Raw genomic sequence first — 23,261 nt, forward strand, 5'->3', positions numbered from 1 at the left:
CCCTACTATATCAACAACTCCTACCATGTCAACTGGAATGGCCAGTGACATGTAAACCTCTTACCATCAGTGTGACCTGTTAGTAACGGACAGCCAAGTAAGGAGACAACTGAGGAAGTTACATTGGAAAACCTGTGGGACCAAATAGTGTTAGTCCTTTAGTTCTTAAGGCCTGTGCTTACCAATTTTGTGGTGCCCTCTGTCGCCTGTTCAGTCTGTCTGTAATGCTTTAGAAAGCGCCATTGCTGAGGAAAACATACTGCATTATTCCTGTTCCAAAGAAGACAGATGTCTCTTCACCAAATGATTATAGGCCAGTGGCACTTATATCTCATATCATGAAGACCTTTGAAAGACTGGTCCTGGGCTATATGAGTCCTCTTGGGGTAGACCACCTGGATCCACTGCAATTTATCTGTTGAACAATCATTGGAGTGGAGGATGCAATTATCTATCTGCTCCACAAGGCTTATTCTCACTTGGACAAAACTGGAAGCATTGTGAGGATTATGTTTTAAAATTTCTCCAGGACTTTCAACGCCATCTAGCCATCCCTGTTAAGGGGTAAACTCAGAGATATGCAGGTTGATGAACCTATGGTGTCCTAGATAATGAACTGTATGTTGTGCTGACTGCAATTTGTTAGATCCAAAGACTGTGGGCCTCATGTAGAAACAGTGAGTATGCATATAAATGTTGCATACTCCCACTTCCACGCTCACTCTTTGATGTATAAAAATTTTCATGGCAGCCTTAACACTATGCGTACACTTTTCTGCTTGGTTTTTCAAACTGGCAGCCACCATCATCAAAGCAGTACTACTGTTTCTGTGGTCCTTCTTTTTTAGAGTCACATCATGATGCGGGCTGCATCAAATGCACTGAACTTAATTGCATATTGATTACAAATTTAAGGCCCTTGATTGTAATCATTCTGTAAAAATATAATGGTGCACGGAATGGACAAACTGTTCCAAATACCATAGCTGCTTTAGCATTGTTACTCTTATTGCACCACTGAGAGTTTTTTAACCTGTTGCATTTAGTCTGGTATCACAGCTTCACAGGTTGCGTTGACAGTACAGAAAGTTATCAGGATGCAGCTTCCAGCCCTGGAGAACATTTATAGCACACACTACTTCAGGAAAGCCACCAGCATCTACATGGATACCACTCAACCATTTGCACAGTCTATTTGAACTTCGCCCATCTGGCAAATGCTTCAGAGCCTTTCCTGCATGGACCTCGAGTTTCAGAAACAGTTTCATCCCAACAGCTATAAACATTCACAATTAGTCCATCAAATTCTCCTGGTAGAACTGTTTGTACTTATAATTACAATGACCTCACTCTAAACTTGCATTACAATTGTAATATTGCACAAACTGAGCAACTTTATGAACCATTTACACCATCTTTACTATATTTACATGTATATTACTTATGCTTTCATATTGTATATTTTTCACTGTTTATTATATTATTATTATTATTATTATTTTTTATCATTTTATAGGAAAATACGCTTATGGAGTAGTTGCGTATTGAATCTCATTGTATCATACAATGACAATAAAGGAATTCAATTCAGTTCAATAGAAGAGACAGTGTACGTACAGATGATTATGACTGGCTATCCTCTTGGAGCTGTGTGCTGTTAGAATATTAGCATGTATACTTTATATCATTTCTATTTTGAAATTCATTAAGGTATGTATATTACATTTGTGGCAAGCGGCTGGGGGTGGAACCCAGCCGGGATCCCCAGAAGGACCGGAGGAGGGATTACACCTCCTCCAGACCATGAGGGGGCAAATGCCCTAGTGGCTTTGGGGACCACGGGAACTGAGCTTGAAAGCTCAACGCTATAGGGGCCCGTGCTCACCGCCAGGGGGCACCCTGATGCCTGGAAAGGCCTGGTCCTCCTGGGGAAGACGACCAGGAACACCCGAAGTGCTTCTGGGTGCGCAGCTGGTACTTCTGCCACACTGGGGAGTGCCGGAGGAAGATTATCAGGAGGCACCTGGAGCACATCCGGGTGATTATAAAAGGGGCTGCCTCTCTCCATTCAGTGGCTTGAGTCGGGAGTGGAGAAGGACGTAGCTCGGGAGGAGAGGATAGGAGGCAGCCTGAAGAGAGAGGGGTATTTTGGATAGGACTGGACTTTGGGGGAGTTTTGGGGTTGTGTGCGGCACTGTACATAATAGATGTAAATAAAGCATGTGTTGGGTGACTTATAACGATGTCTGCCTGTCTGTGTCCGGGCTGCTTGCCACACATTTTACAGGTAAATTGCTAACATTATTTTAATAATAATGGGTTATAATAAGGGTTGCAGTTTTCTCCTACTGATGTTAAACATATCTGCACAGGTCATAAACATGGTAGATGCACTACCAGCAGAAAATTAAAAACATAAACAATAAGATATTTAAAAAGCACATACAGTAAAATATATATGCAGTTCCCAGAGTATTAAGGCTACGTTTGAGTATATTTGAATATTTACTTATTTTTAATCTGAATATTTTAACCTTAATTTTTGGCTAATTTGACAGCCCTAATCCTGTGCACTCAAGGTTTCATATTAAGATCCTTAGTCCCTTTAACTTTATGAAAACTGAAATGACCACAAACAATTGCTTTAAATGTTGTTCAGATATTCTAAGTTACAGTCTGAATGGTCTCCCCAGTTTGTCAGATTTCATGTTTTATTTAGATGCAAAGCAAGCAAACTGACGACCAACAAGTCTGGAGTCTCAATCAGTTTTGCAGTTATTACACAATCTAAGTTAGCCTGATCTGTTGGTTCACTTTACATCTCATTATTGCTTGGCAGCTAGTTTAATACAAAATGAAACACTTAAAATTCAAGTGAATTAAAATCTAGGCAACATAGCATGCTCCATTAGCATTTGTCATTGGTTACTAATGGAGAAAGTGATTGGAACAAAAACCTACAGTCACTCCATCTCTCAGGAACTGTTAAAGGCCATCCAATAGATTGTTGGGATTATGCTTTTAAATGATAAAATCTGTTGTAATCTGTTGTAAGATAAAAAAAATGATGTAATTTACCTTGGATAAAGGCATCAGCTAAATAATGAAATGTAAAGGTAATGTAATAATCATGGCACAATATAGTATTGAGACTGGCAAGAATGGTAAGGGGGACGAGGTCTGATATAAGTTCTTAAAATCGTAACCATTTTTTCTCTCTTTTACAAGGTGAGCCAATGCCTTCACGACATCACTCCTGGAGCAGGACCTGAATTGCTCAACCTTGGACGCACCTGGGAGACAGACAAGCCTTTTGTCACAATAGTAGCCAACATGTCACGTATCACCTCTCTCGATGGGTACTGTTTTACTTCTTATACTGTGCTAATCAAATAAAAAACAAGGGAACAGAATCATTTACAAAATGAACACAGTAATACAAAGACCAAGCAGAGTTAAAAAGAGTTAACGTTTCTGGAATTGGGTGGGAAATCATTATAAATGGCAAGCAGATTCAGGTAAGCATCTGCCTGGCCCAAAATAAAAAAAGTGGTACTATCTTAATATTAAGCTTAAGAAGCAAAAGGAATTATGTTTTAAGATGCTTCATCTGGTACTTCTGGAAGAGGCACCTTCAAAGAAGGTTTGAACACAATGACCAAATAGCAAAAACAGAATTCAGGTTTACATTCACAATGTGTAGGAAATGTTAGCAGAGCAATACAATAGTAAGACAAGGAGACACCAAATAACTGCCATGAACAAGAAGTACTTCCAAAGGGCACATAAACTTTATGGCAGCATGCTAAAAGCCATACAAGGTTAAACCCCACTACCATGGGCACTACAATCATTATGGTTGTATACATTAAGACCATAAAATTCTGATGCTTAGTGGGCTGAGCACTTTAAGCAGTGCAGCTTGGAAAAAGGGCAGAATGAATTCAACACCCATCAAGAGGCAACATCATCTGGATGGCCCCTTGTGCTTTGAAATGACTTCCAACACTTGGAATGGAATGGAAAAAGAGATATGAGGCAGAAGAGGAAGACTGAGAAACACATTTAAAAGATACTTGTGATCCCTTATAGAATTTCTTTCTGTTCATAAGTAACAGTACAGATGAGCACAGAAACATGTCCAGCACTGCTCACTGAAACCTAATTCTAAGATCTTCATATGGCCTGAAGTCAGTCGTGGCAAGGTGCTGGCTTTCCTTGCACTTATTCTATACAATAATTCAATAGCCTGACCTAGAAATGTTGGTCAACAAAACCTTTATGTGAAACATCTAATGGAATGCAGATCACGAGTGAAAAACGCTTCAGCTTCTCAGGTATTTGCGTTTTTTAACAAAACACCATTTGTGACAAATCCTTTTTGAAAATATAATTGTTCTCTATCTGAGAAGAATCTTATTGTTAACAAATCACATTGTTTGGAAAGATTGTTTGATGATTAAGTGATACAAACTTTATCCCACTGAATGACTGAGTCAGTCATATTTCTACTGAAGTTTATTGGTAGCCTGACATGCCTGCAAACTGGTAAAAAGCTAAATCTTTTGAGGGTTTTTTCCCCATAGTTTTAGTTTAATCACTGAAAATACCTGATATTGTGAATATAACTAGGTATTAGAACAATATTTTTAAATATTTCTCCGTCCTTCTTTCCTTCTATCTCTCTCGAAACAGATAGATGAAATTGTTCAGACTCTCTTTGCTTTTAATATCAGACATGGCATACTGTGCATTCATGGCCATCAAGCATAATTCTACACTTTGGCATTACATACTGTCACTCTCTGTCTCTCTTTCTTTGATTATTGCTGGTATCCATATACCTTTTGTATACTTTTGCACTACTTGCTGCTAATGTGTAGTGCCTACTCAAGTTTAGGCATCTCCCAACGTGCTGACATTACATATTAAAGGTTCTGTGGTCCCCTCCCTTCTAAGTTCACCCCAGGATCACAATGTAAATTTAAATGTAAAAATGGAGGGACATAGCTGCTAGGACCTTGGTTAAATTCTTGGTCACTCTTTACATCCATATAGGTTTTCTCTGAGTACTCGAACACTGCATTGGCTTGGCATCTTGACCAGGGTTGGTTCCAGTCCTGTATTTAATGCTGTCAGGAGAGGTTTTGCCTTTCCATGACCTTGAATTGGAATAAATAGGCTGAGAAAATACATCAATGCATAATCTGAGATGGGAAACACAGTGGTTAACACTGATACTACGAAGCTCCATGGACCTGGTTTCACTTCTTGGTCTGCACTGAGTTTGGACTGTTTTCTTGAGGGTTTTAAAAAATGGTTGCCTGGACCAAAAAAGAAGGATGTAACTGATAGATTATTAATTGTAACAGCGAGGAACAACACAATTAATAAAGGAAGGCCTTTAATTTATTGAAAGACACTAACATCCAATTAAGAAGGTAAAACAGAGGCTGAGAAGTTGTCCTTTGCAAAATTCAGCTATGTGTTAAATGGAAAGAAGTAAATAGACAGCAAAGCAAATAACCAAATGTGTTCTTCCCTTCCTACCCCCCATCCCAATATCCTATTGCTCACAGTGTCAGGTCTTACTTCCAATTCCGGACCTTTGACCCCGAAGGGATTATCATGTATGGTGATGGCAACAATGCCACGGAGTGGTTTATACTAGGCCTGAGAAATGGTATTGTAGAAATGCAAATCGGGAAATCTGGTGTCCGGGCAACTGTGTCTGGTGGACCAATTGTGAATGATGGACAGTGGCATTTGGTAAGTAGATTTTGACTTCTTCCTATAATAAACATTGCAGTTTCCTTTTACTTTTATTATCTTCTCAACATTCAGGCTCTACAGTATGTCCTGGTGAGTTTCTTGGTGCAGCAGCCTTAATAGTGAAGTATTTGTGATGGAAAAATGGAAAATGTGTCACATAAATGGCTGGCAAGGGATATTTTTCAGGCCAGGGTGCTCACTTTTAGTCCCATTACTCAGAAAGGAAAGAAAAGTCCATATTACCTAATGCCTAGTAATCTACCTTTGAGGCACACAGCAGACTTCACAGAATTCAGATTTATCTGATAGAAGTGTCTATTAGATCCTTGAGCTAAGTCTGTGTAATTTTGAACAACATTATATGCTTCTCTCATCAGATCCACTTAAAAAGTGAACAAGAAGGTGTTGTCTTAAGAGTGGACGACAAGTCAGTCCTCCGATTGGAACTACATGTAATGCGCCATGAACAAGGTAATGTGGATGCCATGAGGATTCTTCTAGGTGGGCAGCCCCAGAATGCATCTCCCTTGTTCACTCCAGTAAGTGTTTACAGATTTCTTCAAAGACACAGTGCTGTGCAATGACTTTACACTTAGTTTTTTTAGGGATGGTGATATGATGGTTTTTAAACTGATGAACAAGTCTTTTCTCTTTTCTTTTATTTACATCCATATTGGCTGCAGCTTGTAGGCCTAGAAGTCTTGTAGACAGAAGCACTGAATAATATGCATTCCCAACAAAGACTCTGGAGACTTCCTTAATGACCACTGCACTGCAGCATACCATTAGGGGTACTCACTAATTAGCTTCCACTACCCCCATCTTAAGATACAGCAATCATCATCCATTATTCAATAAATACTTTGCCGCCGTGTGAATTGTGCAACCTGGAATTGCACAGCTTTTAAGATTCTGATGAAGCTCAAATGCATCCTTAACTTGAGTTTTACAGAAAAAGATCAATGTGACTTTTAATTGACAATGAATAAGGCAAAGGCCACCACCAAAAAATCCAAAGGAACCATTTATTATGTGCATGTACAGAATCTCAGGTACTAAAGTAGTGTATCAAGTATCAGTATTTCAGGCCATATCTGATGAGCCATTCTTGAACCATGGAGCAGTGCCAATGAGGATCCAGATATCAAACGTCACAATCTGTCTTGTGATGATGTATGCAAATGTATCTAACTCAGGTGTAAATTAGCCCGATGTGGAATGTGGGTCAGTGTGTGTGTCTTATATCGTACATTAGTGTGTAATATATTATATATATTGTGTCTTTTATTTTTCTATTCTTTATTATGTAAAGCACTTTGAGCTACTGTTTGTATGAAAATGTGCTATATAAATAAATGTTGTTGTTGTTGTGTGTATGTGCCATTTAGCTTAATATGGCTAAGATAGGCACCAACTGTCAACCACACTGATCTGGATATGCTGCTTTGAAAATGGATGGCAGTTTAATCTAGCATCTATGAAACACGTCAAATTCCAAAGAACTACTATAATTGATATTCATTATTATGCCCAAGATTAACAATGCCAGGTGGTGCAGCGACAATCGTACAGTCTCTCTTATGCGTCACTTTCTTGAGCTCCTCTTGAAACATCATATTTAGCAAAGGAATTTTTGGAAAGATAGAACACTAAATCATATATCTGTATGCTATTTATTAAAACAGGCACTTGCAGGAAATGAAAACCTTTCAGTAGTGTTCATTAATTCAATTAACCTTCATTAATTCAATTCTCCATTCCATCATGTCATACTTCACATGATAGCACTGTGTGGCATAAATCAGACAGGTCACCATTTCAATTGAGCACCTGGACAGGCAAAACAAGTCACATTAGTGACTGTGAACATGGCATGATAGTTGCCGCTAAATATGTTGGTTCAAAGATCTGCCAAATGTGTGTTGTCATGGACTTTTACATATAAGCATTTTAAATGTTTACTAAGAATGATTGTGAAAAGCAAAAAACTATTAGTGATAGAGGATAGTGTGGTCAAAAACAGTCTGTGTATCAGAGGGGTCAAAGAAGAATGGCAACAATCATACACAGAAATAGATGGACCACAACCAGGCAAATCCAATCCAGATTAAACACTAGTGTGTAGAATGTAATCTTTGAACATGCCACTTACTGGACTTTGTCCCAGATGAGACACAACATGAATGTGTCCGCAGCTGGAACTGAAGCATCAAAACTGGATTGTTGAGGAATGAACAAGGCTTTCTTGAGTCATGTTACTTTTGAATGATGTTGTTGGAAGGATTTGTCACAAGCAATATGAGCAGCCCATGGAACCAAAATGTTTAGTGTCAAGAGTACATGGTTGATGGCAACACTGATAGTATGGGGAATGGTTTCCTGACATAGATTAGGGCTTCTGATACCCACTGAAGAATGTCTGAATGGTGACACATATTTGTGCACCTTTGCTGACCAATTTTAACCCTTCATGGCTATGATTTATTTACCCTAGATAGATAATTCAGGCATACACTATTTTACAAGACAAGTATGGGCAATGAACTGTCCTGAAAACATGGTAGCAAAAGGAATGCTCCATGCAGGAGTAAAAACAAGCTAAGCATTCATAGATTTCAAAAGAGAGTCAGATGTGCTTCATGCCCTTGTTACTTTGAAGACTAATAAAATCCCTGGACCTGATGGGATTTCAGCAGTTGTATTGAAAGTAATGAAAGATGTCATCTATAAACATTTATTAGGCAAAATTGGGCAGTCACTTGAGAAAGGACAAGTACCTGAGTGCTGTAAAGTTGCAAATGTGAGTCCAGTCTGAAAGAAGGGAGACAAAATGGATCCTGGTATTTATAGACCAATACGACTTACTGCATTTCTGTGCTATGTAAATTATGGAAACTATAATAAGAAATACATTAGAAAAAAAAAACTATACGAAAGTCACATTCTAAATAACATTCAGCATGGGTTTATAAGTTGAAGATCTTGCCAAACCAATATTTGACATTTTTTTGAGCAGGCAACTACAATTGTTGACAAAAAGCTTTTGATACAGTCCCATGCCACAGATTATTTCTAAAACTAGAAACTGTAGGGATCAGAGGCAACTTACAAAACTGGATCTCTAGTTTGTGAACCAGTAGGAGACAAAGAAAACAGATAAGAAGGCGGCTCCATCTAGAGTGAGGTCCTCAGTGGAGTCCCTAGGGGGTTTGCTCTTGGACTGTTCCTGGAAGGAACGTCAGTTGTAAATACAAGACGGGAGACACTGCCCTACATGAAGCAACCTCTGAAAAGGATTTAGAAGTTTATGTTGATACATTTTCATAATCTAAGCCAGTGATGGGCAGTGTTAGTTTTGGAGGACCGCAGTAGCTGCAGGTTCCCGTTCCAGCCCAGTCGGCTTAATTAGAAACCAATCCTTCCCAGTCTCAGACCTTATTTAATTTTATAGTTTGTTAGTCTGCAATGTTAGGTTCTTATCATACTGTAGATTTGTTTTCCTTTCCAAGAATATTATCCAAAGGATTTGAAGCCTAAAATGGATAACTATCTCAGTTTGTCACATTTTTCTATGAAATGTTTTATTAAACCAAATAGTGCATAATAAATCTACGCAGGTGTAAATGGAAACAATTTAGATGGATGTTGGCTCCTTTGTCATTTGTGTATTATTGCAAATAAGGAGCCATTAAAACAGTGAATACATCTGTTAACAAGTGAGACAAATAAAACAGCAATCAGCCTATTATAGCAACTATATAAGGTACTAGTAAGACCACTTCTGTAGTATAGTGTGTAGTTCTGGTCACTACACTACAAGAAAGACATAGCAGCACTTGAAACCATGCAGAGGAGAGCAACAAGGTGCATCCCCAAATTTAAGAACATCATAATATGACATACTCAGATAATTAACAAGGAGAATGCAATGTGACCTAATCCACACAGTGAACACGTAGTTGAGGGCAGCAGAGGAAATTAAAGGGAAGGGCACTTGTTTATGCAAAGAGTTGTGGGACTCTGGAACAAACTGCCGAAGATGTAGTTGAATTAGAAACCTTGACAACATTTAAGTAGTGTCTGGATGAGTTAATGGATCTGCTTAGCTATTAGCTAAACAAACAAGCTTGCTGTACTAAATGGCCTCCTCTGATTTGCTAGATTTCCTGTTCTTTTGCAACTAAAAGCACATCCAGCATCTTGTAGAGTTCAAACCTTGATGTATACATGTTAATCTGAAGGATAAAGGACACCCACCACATTACTGGACAGGTGTACCTAATAAACCATCAACCCAGTTTATCTAATGCAAAAACCTTTACAAGTATGTACAGTTCAACACAAAAATTAGAAGTATGCCACCCATAACACATTTGTATAGCTAAGTGTGGCAAATGTAGCATGTGTCATTAAAATAATGTGAAGAAAACCTAGAGGCTCTGGACTGCTACCAAACAATATTGTAGCGTGTTTCAAACCAGGAATATGGTCTCCAGTAAACAGCACATGAGGGGAGCCTCTAATGTACAGTAACACTAAAATGGTGCTAAGTTAGAGTTTAAGAGGTCTCCAAAAAAGGCAAACCTGGATCAACCTGCAGATGCTAAAGTCATCAGTGGGCAGCCAGTGATAAAGAAAACAGTATAGGATGGTATAAGGAGTTTGGTGTGTGGAGATGTGGGTAAGCTAGCACATCATTGGCTATAATGTGCAAATGGTACTTTTCAAGGCCCAAGTGAGGAGGTTGTTTATTGTTTCATGTTTCTCCTGAAGTTCAACCATGGTTGGTTTGTTAGATAAAAGCCCTTATGCTTGTAAGTTTTTACTGTGTGGTGTATTGTTCAGCATGTTGATAAACCTTAAAGTGTGTCTTCATAATAGATTACTATAGCTGTCTCTAACAAGCAAGACAAATGTAATGGGTGCTATAAAATATGCAGAAAGATAGGTCTGATATGCACAGCATTTATGCATACATGAAAAAAGCATCTTCTTCCACTTAACTTTCAGTTTTGGTCACTCTTCTTCTCTCTTTCTCTCTCACTCTCAAGCTGAAGCCACAAATGGATGGTTGTCTGAAAAACTGGAACTGGCTGGACCAAGACACAGATTCGCTCTTGAACCTTGATGTCAACACCAAGCCTTGCTTTACTCACATTTCGAGAGGCAGCTATTTCTCTGGAGAAGGACTGGCAGTTTTCCACAGCAATGGTTAGGAACAGTGTTTAAAATGGATGTTTCTTGTTTTTTAATTCCGACGTTACAGTAGACTACTCTGGACTATTCCAGACACTTTAAACTCACTTTGGTAACCAAGCAAAAGTCAACTGGTGACAGAAGTGCCAGTGTAGCATGTTGAGTCACTTATTTCTTTTCTGATTCTTATATTAAATAAAATGAACTCAAGCTGAACTATCTTACCAATCAAAAAGAAGCAAACTTCGGTTTTTGTTCTTCAGAAGCTCAGAAAGATAGCTCAAAGGGATATGTACATTTTAGATATGCAGTTTTGGTAAGTTGAGATTAAAGAACATATTTGATTTAGTTAATGACAGATAGGTATGTATCTAATAGACTGTAATAAAAGCAATTGCTTTAACTAAAAACATTAGTCATTGGTTATGTATAGATTTTTCTGCTATTGCAGATTTCCCTCAGGCTATGGAGGACTGGACATTGAACATCGAGATGATAATTCGACCAGATCAGTGGCAAGGAACTTTAGTAACTATTACCACGAAAGACCTAGAAGACCTGATGACAGTGTACTTTGACAGTTCAAAAGCAGTAAGACTTTATTGTACTCAAGTATGTAAGAATTGGTCCGGTGCATGACTTCTAGCTACATCAGGCCTCTATGCATGAACAAAGGTCTCATCTTAAATTCTGCCCCACTCTGTCTGTTTACATGGCTTTTAATTCATGTGAATTTGTAGGCAAGATATATATATATATATATATATATATATATATATATATATATGTATATATATATATATATATATATATATATATATATATATATATATATAACATATATATATATTGTGAACGCTGGCCCCGGCACAGACAGACGGACAACATTTTTGCTCCCAACACACTGTTTATTTACACTATGTACAGTATAAAACGTCTCGTGCACTCACACGCCCCAGTGCCTCTTGCACTGATTCCCCCAAGTCCAGGGCCCACAGTCCTTGTGCCTTCCTGGCCGCCTCCAGTCCTTCGACAAGCTCAGTCCTTCTGCCTCCCGACTTCCACCGCTGACTGGAGGGAGGCGGCTCCTTTTATGGGGAGCCGGATGGGCTCCAGCTGCTCCCGGCACTTAACGGTGGCCACACCCTGTGTGGCGGAAGTGCCGCTGCGCACCCGAAGCCGTCCGTGTCTCCCGGAATAAACAGGCACTGGGGCGCCGCCTGGCGGTGGCCACGGGTCCCTACAGGGCTGGGCTTCCAAGCCCTGTACCCGAGGCCCCCTGTCTAACCAGGACGGACGCCCCCACTCGTTCTGGAGGAGGCACACGCCCTCCTCCGGTCCTCTAAGGCGTCCCGGCCGGGCTCCATCCCCGGCCGAGGGCCACACGGGATGAACCAGCATATATATATGTGTGTGTGTGTGTGTGGTATGTAACCTGAGTGAATTTACAACCTATAAAATTCATGAGCCCACTCCAGAAACCAGCTGACTGCACTTTTCTTCTTTTTCTTTGAACAGAGTGAGTTAATTCAAGTGAAAACTGGCACTGTGGAGTTAATTTTACCTCACACATTATATCATAAATGCCAAGAAATCAGGTTCTCTGTGAATGTCTCTGAACATGAAATCCAAGTACAGATTAGTGACTTGAAGATGCAGCGTGACTTTGAAGACTATGTTCACTGGAAGCAGGTCTGGCAGGAAGGAGCCAGTCTTTTCATCGGTGGATCACCCGGTATGGGCTGGTAATTTGATATGTGATGCAGGGTGTGGTATGAATTATTATCACAGCTGTTACTGTCAGTGCATAGTCTGTCAGGGCATTTTATGGCCAAACTCCTGTCTGGTACTATGTACCTCTGGCTGCCACACCAGTCCAGCATGCCAGCATGCTGAATTTGTGGTAATAATAATAATAATCCCAACTGTTTATCAAATCATCCATTTTCTAACCCATTAGTTCATTGCCTCCATACTTACACGCTCTATTTTTACGTAAACATAATCACTAAATGATCCTCAACTAAATAAAAATATTAACTGAAAAGAATGTACAAACCAGCTGGCCAGTTAAACTGGCTACCAGAACAGATGAGGCTTCATCCTAATGTCTTACATTCTATGGCAAAATGTCCTAGGCTGAAGTCAATGTTCTTTCAGAATAACCAGAAAGTAAACATTTGGCATTACCCATACATCTGTGCAGTTTATAAGAGTTTAATTTCCTAATACACATTAATTATGGTCAATGCATTTACACATAGACTCCAAAAGTCGATTATTTGATTGCTCCTCAGATGTGTCCTTTGTGATGTTTCATTTAAGACAATAGGCAGAGACAGCCCATATTCTCATAGCTTAAACATTTATAAAGCATGGGGGCATTCAGTAGCTTTTTACAAGTGACATTTCTACATAAACAACATGGTTGCTTTGGTAATAGTTACATGCTAAGATAAAAATCTACTCATTGAAAGTTCGGTCCTAGGACTAAACTGCTTTCTTATAAAAGATAAACATACAAACATCTGCTGGATGCTTAATAGTGATTCCTTTATGTTACTGATCAATTTGATATGACACAATAAAGCCCACAGACATTCATGTAATCAATACATGCTGTCAAAATTATATAGCCTCAGATTTCAAGCAGTGCCTGGTACTTCTCAAACAAATTATTGTGTTAACACTTAAATACATTTAAACATGACATGGAATTATGAGCTCTTACTAACATTTGTAATGTCTAACTTCTCAAAGCACAACTGTTGTGATATAAAGCAGAAAGGAGAACCATGAGCCCCAAAACGATGAGATTCTTATTTATCATTTATTCTAACAAACTTGTTAAATACTATTCAAAAAGCATAAAAAGGGCACAAATACTATTAAGGCCAAGCAAAAAAAAGTCAAAGTATAAAAATAAGGGGCCAAGCATTTATATGGAGCAATACAAAAGGCCAAAATGAAATATAGCCCAAACAGCATTTAAAGGCCTAACTAAATAATTCAGATTTTGGGATGAAAGGAAAGTGGGCATTTTCAATGTGACACTTGTTTCCTTGGGGCCTACAAAACCCTCAAATAGGACAGCCTCAAGTGAATGACCCAATGGAAGTCCACCTGCATCAAAGTGAGAGCCCTTATACCTGGGCTTTACATTAAGGGGAAGTGTAAAGCAGATTATTACAATTAAAAGACACAGAAAATTCAAAATGGTTAACAAAAGAGAGATACTAAATACAAAACTAAATATAAGAAACTAAACAGAAAATAAAAACCCAGGGACAGAAAATTATACTCACAAGCTTCTTCAAACATTAAAATGTTTTAAAACACAAAGTGCTGTTTGATGCTTCATAACAATTAATTTACCTTACTAGTAAATATGATGATACAAAAGAAGCTCACATACATCCAATACTAACACAGGTGGTTGTGGTATAGTGGGCCTGCGGCTCATAAAAAGTGGCCATTTCTAATAAATAATTAATTGGCCGGTTCATTCTCCATTGGAGTGCGCGCTTCTTCAGTTCTTGGGAGTTGGACAAGTAATTGGGGCGAGATGCACCTGAACATGAAGATGCAGTCTGCCTCAATTGCTTTATTGGCTTGCTACAGTGTGCAATTGACGCGCTGTACCCACGGAACCTTATTAGAACAAGCCAACACGAGAAAAGAGGGGAAGAACCAAAAGGTCAAAAAATGCTGATCGGATAGAGATGAGGGAGAACTGGAATGAAGAGAGAGGAGGTTAAAGAATAGAGAGAGAAAGCAGGAGCAAGAGAGATCAAGTGCGTGTGAATGAGAAAGAAAGAGAGAAAAGATAGACAGCCGGCGGGAAGTCCTTTGAGGGACAGTGCTTAGAAAATGATGGTCACTCTAGATGAGTGACCCGGAAACTGGTGTGACCAACGCACGCTGCTCAGTTGGAGCTACTCACCACAGAGAGGCAGCACAGCTGCGGAGGAAGGAGTGGCTCAGTGAGGTGCCCTGCGTGGAGTCTTGGACTGCAAGGGCGTGAGCCTGGTAGCGAGAGTTGGAGGTTTGGGGGTTGGAGCCCTGCTGGGAGCTCAAGATGGCTACAGGGGCCCGTAGGAGCAGCACTGATGGTGGGCTGAATTGCCAGATTGACGCCTCCTTTGCTGGAAGGCCACAGGGCTCATGATTTTAAAGACAGTTTCTTGCACTATTTTTAACCTCATTTTGATGGATTTAATTTTTGGATTTTAACCTCCACTTCTCCTTTATTTTAGTGGATTATTTATTTATTGACATTTTGAGCCCTGCTCTGTTTGGAAACCTTGTTTTGTGGAATTATTTTTAATAAAAGCACTCAAGCACTTTTTCACCAACCCCTTGCTTGGTATGTTTGTCCTCATCTCCTCAGCTCATCCCAGTCATGACAATTGATGGTGTCTGGTTCAAGAAGCTCCCAAAACAGAAGTGGGAGCAAGGAGCTGACCCATACCATCACAGTTGTATATACTTAAAGAATGCTAGTAGCGCCCATTGTTACTTCTCATTAAAATAAATGGACAATGATGATCCATTGTCATATAGGACAAAAATGTACATAGTATAGGATATTCTGTACTCCTGGTAACTTTTATAAACGTCCAATTGAACCTGGTCACTTCTTTGCAGCTATAACCATATTGTAGTGTTTAAAAGTGACTTTGAGCCTCAGTACTGTAGTATTTCTTGCATCTTACAAATGAAGAGACAAAATCAGCTCCCAGATATCTTGCTTCAGGACTCTCTTAAATGTATAGTTTTAGCCTACTCGATGTTTCCATTCCAAGCAATAGGTCAAGACTATCCATTGTCATATACTGCATGATACACACAACATATACTATATCTATGGTATGCCATGGTCTTGTGTAAAATTGCTTGTAAATTACCTCAGTACATGTGTTATAATAACAGTAACCGTAAAGCAAAGAGGCAGCTCATCACAAATATTCCTAAATTTAATTGTACTCCATGTAGGTAGGATTGTAACAAACATATTTCTATGCCTTTTTAAATCCTGTTAGACAATGAAGTTTTGAATTTGACTAACTTTTTTTATACATTTTATTCTCAGATCCAAGAGGGGAAAGTCCCTATAGTGGGAGGAACTATTTCCAAGGCTGCTTAGGTCAAATTTGGGTTCAAAACCAGCTGGTGGATATGGATGCTTCACATTATAAGCATGACTCTATTTGGTCCCACAGTTGTCCACAGTGGAAAAATTAACTTGAAAGGAAAAAGATCTTATATGGGATTCAGAGAAACTGAAAGACTTACCTGGTATATAAAATGAACCAGGGTGAACAAGATATCCAACCTTGTAAAAAGAGTCTGCCATGATGGTGAAAGTTCTGAGTCTCATTCTATATGTGCATTCAAATCAGAGTCATGATCCAGAAAGAGATTTTGTATTATCACTATTAATTTAGCAATTATTGAATAGTACTTGCATGTAAACATATTAAAATCTCAGAGGTTTACCCAAATGTTTAATAGCTGTACTATTTTGACTTCTTATACAATAAAGAGTTTTATTCCACTAATAATATGGTTTCCAGATTGGTACCCTTTATTGGCAGTGTTGTCTCTTTGGTACTGTCTCTGCACCTTAGGACTTCTTTAGTGTTCTGTTATATAACACAGAGCAGTATCTACGTCACAAGAAGATATACGTATTGGGATTTGATGGACAGAGCAGCATCTACATTGCAAGCAGATAGATGTATTATAATCTGATGGACCAGTGCTCTGTTCATGGTTGTATGGTGTCAAGATAGTCATCTGCTACACAAGACCTTTCAGTGGAATAAATGGGCTTAATAAACACATAGGTGCATTTACAGATAAATAATGAAATACTACAGCAAAAACTTAATTTTGAAAAAAATGACTATGAATCATTCAAGTTCTCCAGCTTTACTGATTCCTATCTAGCTAGGCTTTAGCCACATACAAGTTAGAATTATATTGTACTTCTAAAATCAGATCCAGCTTGAGTTCTAGCACCACAAGTCTCACAGGGACAGGCATGATTCTCAAATTTTTAACCACTTTAGTTTCATGGAGAAAGCAAATGAAATTCTATTTTTTACCTAAAACTTTAGCCAGGATCTTATCATCATTATTCAAAAGAGGCACTGGTCTTGTTGTGTCCTCTAGCTTCTGGAAATATTATCAGCATTATTGGAGCTCAGCAACCAGAAAAAATGTTATATAATTCCATTGGATATTTGTCTGGCCATGCAGCTTTCCTGCTCAGTGGTGAATGTGTAAAATTTTAAATTTTAGAGACCATTAGGGATTTGTAGTATTTTTATCAAAATATTTTTAAGGAGCCTCTCCTTTTTACACTCCAAACTATATAAAGACAGTATTCCTTAAAAATGTTAGTACATTTATATACAGTATTTTGATTTTAGTTCCAATGTAATGCCTTTGCTCAATGTTCACAAAGATAATGGCATGCTGTAGTCACAATGTTAAATTGTGTTTGTAGTGATAACTATTTTTTGCAAAGCACATGGTTTACTGATCTTGCTAATTGTTGATCAGCTTTGTTACCTATCTATGCTGCAATTTATTTTTAGGAGAAATATGTGAAATGGTTTGTTCCCTTAGAAATGCTTTGAACGTTTCCTTTTTTTTTTTTTTTTTACCGTGTCCTGTTCGGCCGTGCCCGGAACCCAGCAACCCCGGACCCAATGGCGACCCACCCCGCCGAGGACCCAACAGAGCCCAGGGAACCAGATCTCACCAGGAAGCCACCGGGAGCGACCAGACAGATGCTTAAGGCAGGGGGAGGGTAGGCGAAGATGTTGTAACATTGCCAGATGTCCCAGGAGAGGGGAGGAGTCCAAAACCCCACCTGACATATACAGTCACACACAAACACAGTCATACACTCCCTCCCTCATGCTCTCACATACACATACAACCCAAGACTTACAAGGATGTACGCCAGACACCCATTCACACTCCTCATACACACCCTACTAACTCTGGTCCCGGTGCTGCCGTACCTGAGGTACAACCATTCCTGGACGCCAGACCTAGCCCCGTTCCGCAGGGGTAATACTGAGCAGGCACCCCCGTCCAACGCAGAGCAAAGCAACCCACCACTCCAGACCACAGGCAGACGGCCAGCTCCCACTCCTAGCCTCCAGCCCCGGGCAGCTAACTGAGAACAGAGGTGTAATAAGACCTCTAGTCTCCCTCCACCTGCTCTAATGTAATGTTGATGTGTGTTGATAAGGTGCATTTTGTGGTTGGGGGGGCGTGGGCAGTGCCGGCACCATGTGGCCTACACCAGCTGATGCCAACACACAGCCCCACTTCCCCCCCAAAACTCTCCGTGACTAGGCGCAGTTTAAAATCGAAGTGGGCACCGCACTGGAGTGAGGCTGAAATTTCCCCCCACCGGATGCCGTTGAGTGTGCCCACTCCCAAGGCCCTAAGTGTGCATTTGTGTGGAATGTTGTTTGTGGAAGTGTTTAATGTGCAAATAAAATTGGGGGGTAGGCTGCCACAGGACTGCGGAAATGGGATCCATACCCGCACCCCCTGACTTACCCACACCCCTATGTGCATGTTTGTGTGATGATGTGAAGGAGCAGGAGGAGGGAAATGTCTGAGGATGGGGAGGAACGGCTGAGGGGCCTGAGCCCTCCAGGGAGCCAGCTCCCCTACTGGCCCCAATAGGCACCTCCGCTCCCAAAATCCACCCGGGGCACGGAGGCCCCAGCCCATCTAGCCATGGCCAAAGCAGCAGCATCACAGAGCCCCACGGAGTCTGAGGCCACCAACCCACACCACCCCAGCAGATCCACCCGAAGCCCACCACCCGAGGCAACCCAAGCACCACCAGAGTCGGGCAGCAGCCCCCCAGCCCAAGACTCCCCTAGTGAACCCACCCCAGGGATCCTCCAGATACTCCAAGCTCAGACTCTCCACCACATCAACCACAGCATCCCGCAGGACCATATCAATGACCCTCCATCATCGCTATGTGATGGAACCGATCAAAGGAGCCCAGAGAGATTGATTTGAAGTGGAGGCAGAGGCTGTCTCAAGTGTAATATGATCCAATAAAAGATTTCTATACTGGTTAATGCAAAGATTATCTTTGTTTTTCCAGTTTATGAGGATAGTTTTCTTAGCGATGCATATGGCAGTGAGAACCACGTGAACCAAATTTGTTTCAATCGGGACATCCTCTAGGTTCCCCAGCAAGCAAAATGAGGGGGAAGTTGGGATATCACATTTCAGACACTTTGACAGGTCTTCACATACTCTATACCAGAATCCCTGAACAGGTGGACATGACCACAGTGCGTGGATATAACTGTCAGGAATGTTGTCTGTGCAGTGTGTGCAGGTGTCAGATGGCACAAATCCCATCCTGATCATCCGATGACCTGTATAGTGTACTCTGTGTAGAATTTTGTATTGAATTAATTGTAAATTGGGGTTTCTGATCGTTTTAAAAGTTTTTAAACAAGTTTGGGACCAGAAAGTCTGATCAAAGCTAACTAATAGATCCGCCTCCCATTTGCCTATAGGAATTGCTATTGTATCATCTATTTTGGTCAATGTTTTATATACTTTAGACAGTAATTTGGGGTGTTTGAGATTACAGAAGTCTAATACCCATGATGGTGTTTGTAATTCTACTTTATTAACTTAAATTTTTCTTTAACTACTGATTTAATTTGGAGATATTCTAAAAATCTATTCTTGTCTATCCCAAATTGGGAGACTATTCTGTTAAATGGAATGAAATCCAATCCTTCAAATATGTGTTCCATGTATAGAATTCCTTTACTTTTCCAGTATGGGAGGTTCATCATTTTATTGTTTTGCAATATGTCAGGATTATTCCAGATGGGTGTGCGTCTGCATGGAATTAATGAAGACTCTGTCATTTTTAGATATTCCCACCATGCTGTCAGTGAGGTACTGATATTAATACTTTTAAAGCTTTCATGCTTTCTTATTTTTGAGCTAATAAACGGTAGGTCCGAAAGCTCTATAGTATGGCAAAGTGTCTGTTCTACATCTAACCAGGACTCATCCAGCGGGTTATGTTGTAACCAACCTCCTCTATCTTTGGTCTTCTGTAGTGTTTTTAAGCTAATTCGTGGAGGTTTATCCTTCCAAAGGAATTTAGTGATGGAGGAGTCCAGGGATCTAAACCAATCAGATGATGGCTTGTTTGGGATCATAGAAAATAAGTAATTGATTCTTGGTAAAACCATCATTTTAATTGTGGCAACCCTCCCCATAAGTGATATTGGTAAGGATTTCCATCTAGCAAGATCATCTTCCACTTTCTATAATAGTGTGATGTAGTTTAGTTTAGTTAGATCTGCCAGCCTGGGAGAGACATGAATGCCCAGGTATGTAATATTCCCTGATTCCAATTGTGTATTAAGGGAATTGACAAAAGAGAAATTAATTGGAAGAACTGTGGATTTTAACCAGTTTATTGAATAACCTGAAACTCTTGAAAAGGAGTTTATTAGTTCAATTGCCTGGGAGAGAGAGGATTGAGAATTCTGAAGAAAAAGTAACACGTCATCTGCATAAAGACTGATTTTATGTTCTATGTTCTTACACTTTATGCCTTTAATAACTGTAGTTTGCCTGATTGCTGCTGCTAGTGGTTCAATAAAGATAGCAAATAGCGAGGGGGAGAGAGGGCATCCTTGCCTGGTCCCCCTGTGAAGAAAAAAGCTATCTGATGTTTGGTCATTTGTCCTGACGCATGCTGTTGGTGAACTGTATAATATTTTTAACCAGTTTATGAAGAAGTTTCCAAAACCAAATTTATGTAAAGTTGCAAATAAGAACTTCCAGTTAACTCTATCAAAAGCCTTTTCTGCATCGAGAGATAATATACTGGTTTCCATGTTTCTGCTATAAGAAAAGTCTATTAAGTTGAGTAATCTACGTGAATTTGTGGATGAATGTCTCCCCTTAATGAAACCAGTTTGGTCTGGATGTATTATGAAAGGGGTTACCTTCTCTAAACTTTTTGCAAGGGCTTTACCTGCAGATATTTCTTGAGATAAACAGATCAATCTTTGTGGAGAAAAACTTTGTACATTCTTCATCCTGTAGCATTAGTGGGTTATGTCTCCAGAGGTAAGTTGTACAGATGGTATATAATGATAAGAGCTTTAGAATAAGTTGAACATTTTAGAGATAGCAGTACTATTTTATTTACAAGATTCAAGTGAGAACAGGAAGCTACTGTCAATTAAAAACTGTTAATTTGTAAAAAGAGTTAGGATTAGGGTAGGGGATAATAGCTTTGCAACTAGGCTCGGGCACTAATAACAACCATGCCACCCCCTTAACCACTACCTCAGATTTAAAAATTAAATATGCCTAAGGTAATTTAATTATCTAGGAAACTAACAATACAATAAAAATATAATTTATTTCCCAAGTCTTATCTTTCATTCAATTTATTAGGAAAAAAATGTATCTAATTCCTCTATTCAATTTCTCTTTTTTAAGAAGTCGTGTTTTGTTCCAGAAGCTCTCATGTTGTAACCTAACTGAATGATGTGAGTCTTGTCAGAAATGTTGATATAAAGTAGCCTGTTTGATTCTCAATCAACCTCAGATGCTGAATGAATCTAGCACTGAGTGAGTTTTTACTTTCTCTAACGTTAGTTGCCACACATTCTCTACACTGAATGACAAAGATAAAATTGATAGACTGCAACTGAAAAGTTTGGAAAATTTGTATTTCAATATTGGACATCCTATTATAAATAATAATTTTATGAATACACAGAATCTCCCATGCAATTTTTTCTTTTTGGTCATACATGAAGCATGGATAAGAAGATCTATTATTAATTTAAACCTTTGTAAGAGGTGGAAAGTTTTCTGGAAATGTAGAAAATGTTTATGTAATGCTAATGTTTTTTTGAACCTGGGTCGAAAATAATAAAAACCATAGGGAGTTTAATCTGTTGCCTTGCACCAGAAAAAAGTCTGAGGAAGGGAGTGGGGTAGTCACATCAGAGAAACTCAAATCTTGCTCCCTTTGTCCAGTTTTGGGATCAAAGCTGTTCCAAACACACACTGAAAATATAATATAACTTAAATTAGTTAAAGTCAAATAAAAAGTCAGGAAGGTTAAAACCTACCCTAGAACTGTTGGTGTTAAGGTTTATAGTAGATCAAGGGTCAATTGAATGATATTGTTCCAATTATTTTTAGGATTAGCATTTGGGAGGGTAAGGCTATAAGTTAAAGCCCCTGACAAAGCATCAAGAGAATTTTCAAAGTGTTTTGTAGGAGGGATCAGGCCCATGTTCCAAATTGGCAAAGGAGAACCCAGAGAGGCTTGAGAATGAAACGTGACTGTTTTTCAAATTTTAAATCAGAGAACATATTCAAAGATTTATAAATGCAAGTAGGAGATAAGCAAAGAAGAAAGGACAGCCAAAGATGACCAATAGTCCAAATGAGTTTATCCCAGAATTATTCCTTTTGTAAGACATAGTTAACTCATTCATAGAATTAGAAAAAGAGTCATGAGTAGTTATCATCAGATAAAGAGCAAACGTCCTGTATTGGGATTTGTGGAATCTCTACATGTTTATTATTGAGAGAAAGATATCCTCTATCCAAATACTGTGAATATTTTTGTCCCACTTCCATTTGCATTTCCCTCAAAAATCTTCGAGAGTAACCCCTCTTCCTTAAAGACAAATAAAACATGAGTAGCTTGTTGTGTGTCATGAAAGGAAAATATTAATTCTACAAAACTGAATAAGTTGTGATTTGATGATCTCTCTTAAGGTATGTCTAGGGTGAAACCTTGATGTCTGCAAGAGGGCATGCATATCTGTTGTTCTAAAATAAATTGGGTAAGAGAAATCAGTTGAAAAACAATCTCTGTATCCAGAAAAGGTATCAAACCAAAGCCAATTCTTGCCTGCAAGTTGATAGATGATGGGAATTAAGGACTTCTAAGAAAAAGTATCAAATTCCTGTTTACCATGAGTGCATACTCCAAAAATATCATCCAGATACTTACAATAAACTCTTTCCCTGGTTTAATGAAAACACTCGAGCTCTTAAATTAGAGTGTCAAAAACTAGAGCGCAGATGGAGAACAACAAAGCTACATGTCTTTCAAATTGCATGGACAGAGAGTGTTAATAAATATAAAAAAGCCCTCTTTAAAGCTCGCTCAGAATACTATTCTACAATAATAAATAGCAATAATAAAAATCCTCGGGTACTGTTTAGAA

The 23,261-nt window shown here is 39.1% G+C and overlaps 1 protein-coding gene across 1 annotated transcript in view; it reads left to right on the forward strand.

Annotated features, from left to right (window-relative positions):
- Positions 1 to 16,529, forward strand: part of shbg (sex hormone-binding globulin) — a 36,879-nt gene extending 20,350 nt beyond the window's left edge. The window contains exons 2-8 of the mRNA XM_039746998.1: positions 3,229 to 3,359; positions 5,580 to 5,769; positions 6,150 to 6,311; positions 10,824 to 10,983; positions 11,420 to 11,559; positions 12,487 to 12,703; positions 16,061 to 16,529. Of these exons, the coding sequence (XP_039602932.1) occupies positions 3,229 to 3,359; positions 5,580 to 5,769; positions 6,150 to 6,311; positions 10,824 to 10,983; positions 11,420 to 11,559; positions 12,487 to 12,703; positions 16,061 to 16,212 (1,152 nt within the window). The 3' untranslated portion in view covers positions 16,213 to 16,529. The remainder of the gene's footprint in view (positions 1 to 3,228; positions 3,360 to 5,579; positions 5,770 to 6,149; positions 6,312 to 10,823; positions 10,984 to 11,419; positions 11,560 to 12,486; positions 12,704 to 16,060) is intronic.
- The last annotated feature ends 6,732 nt before the right edge of the window (positions 16,530 to 23,261 follow it).

This window comes from Polypterus senegalus, chromosome 3, assembly GCF_016835505.1.
Source record: "Polypterus senegalus isolate Bchr_013 chromosome 3, ASM1683550v1, whole genome shotgun sequence".
Classification (NCBI taxonomy): domain Eukaryota; kingdom Metazoa; phylum Chordata; class Cladistia; order Polypteriformes; family Polypteridae; genus Polypterus; species Polypterus senegalus.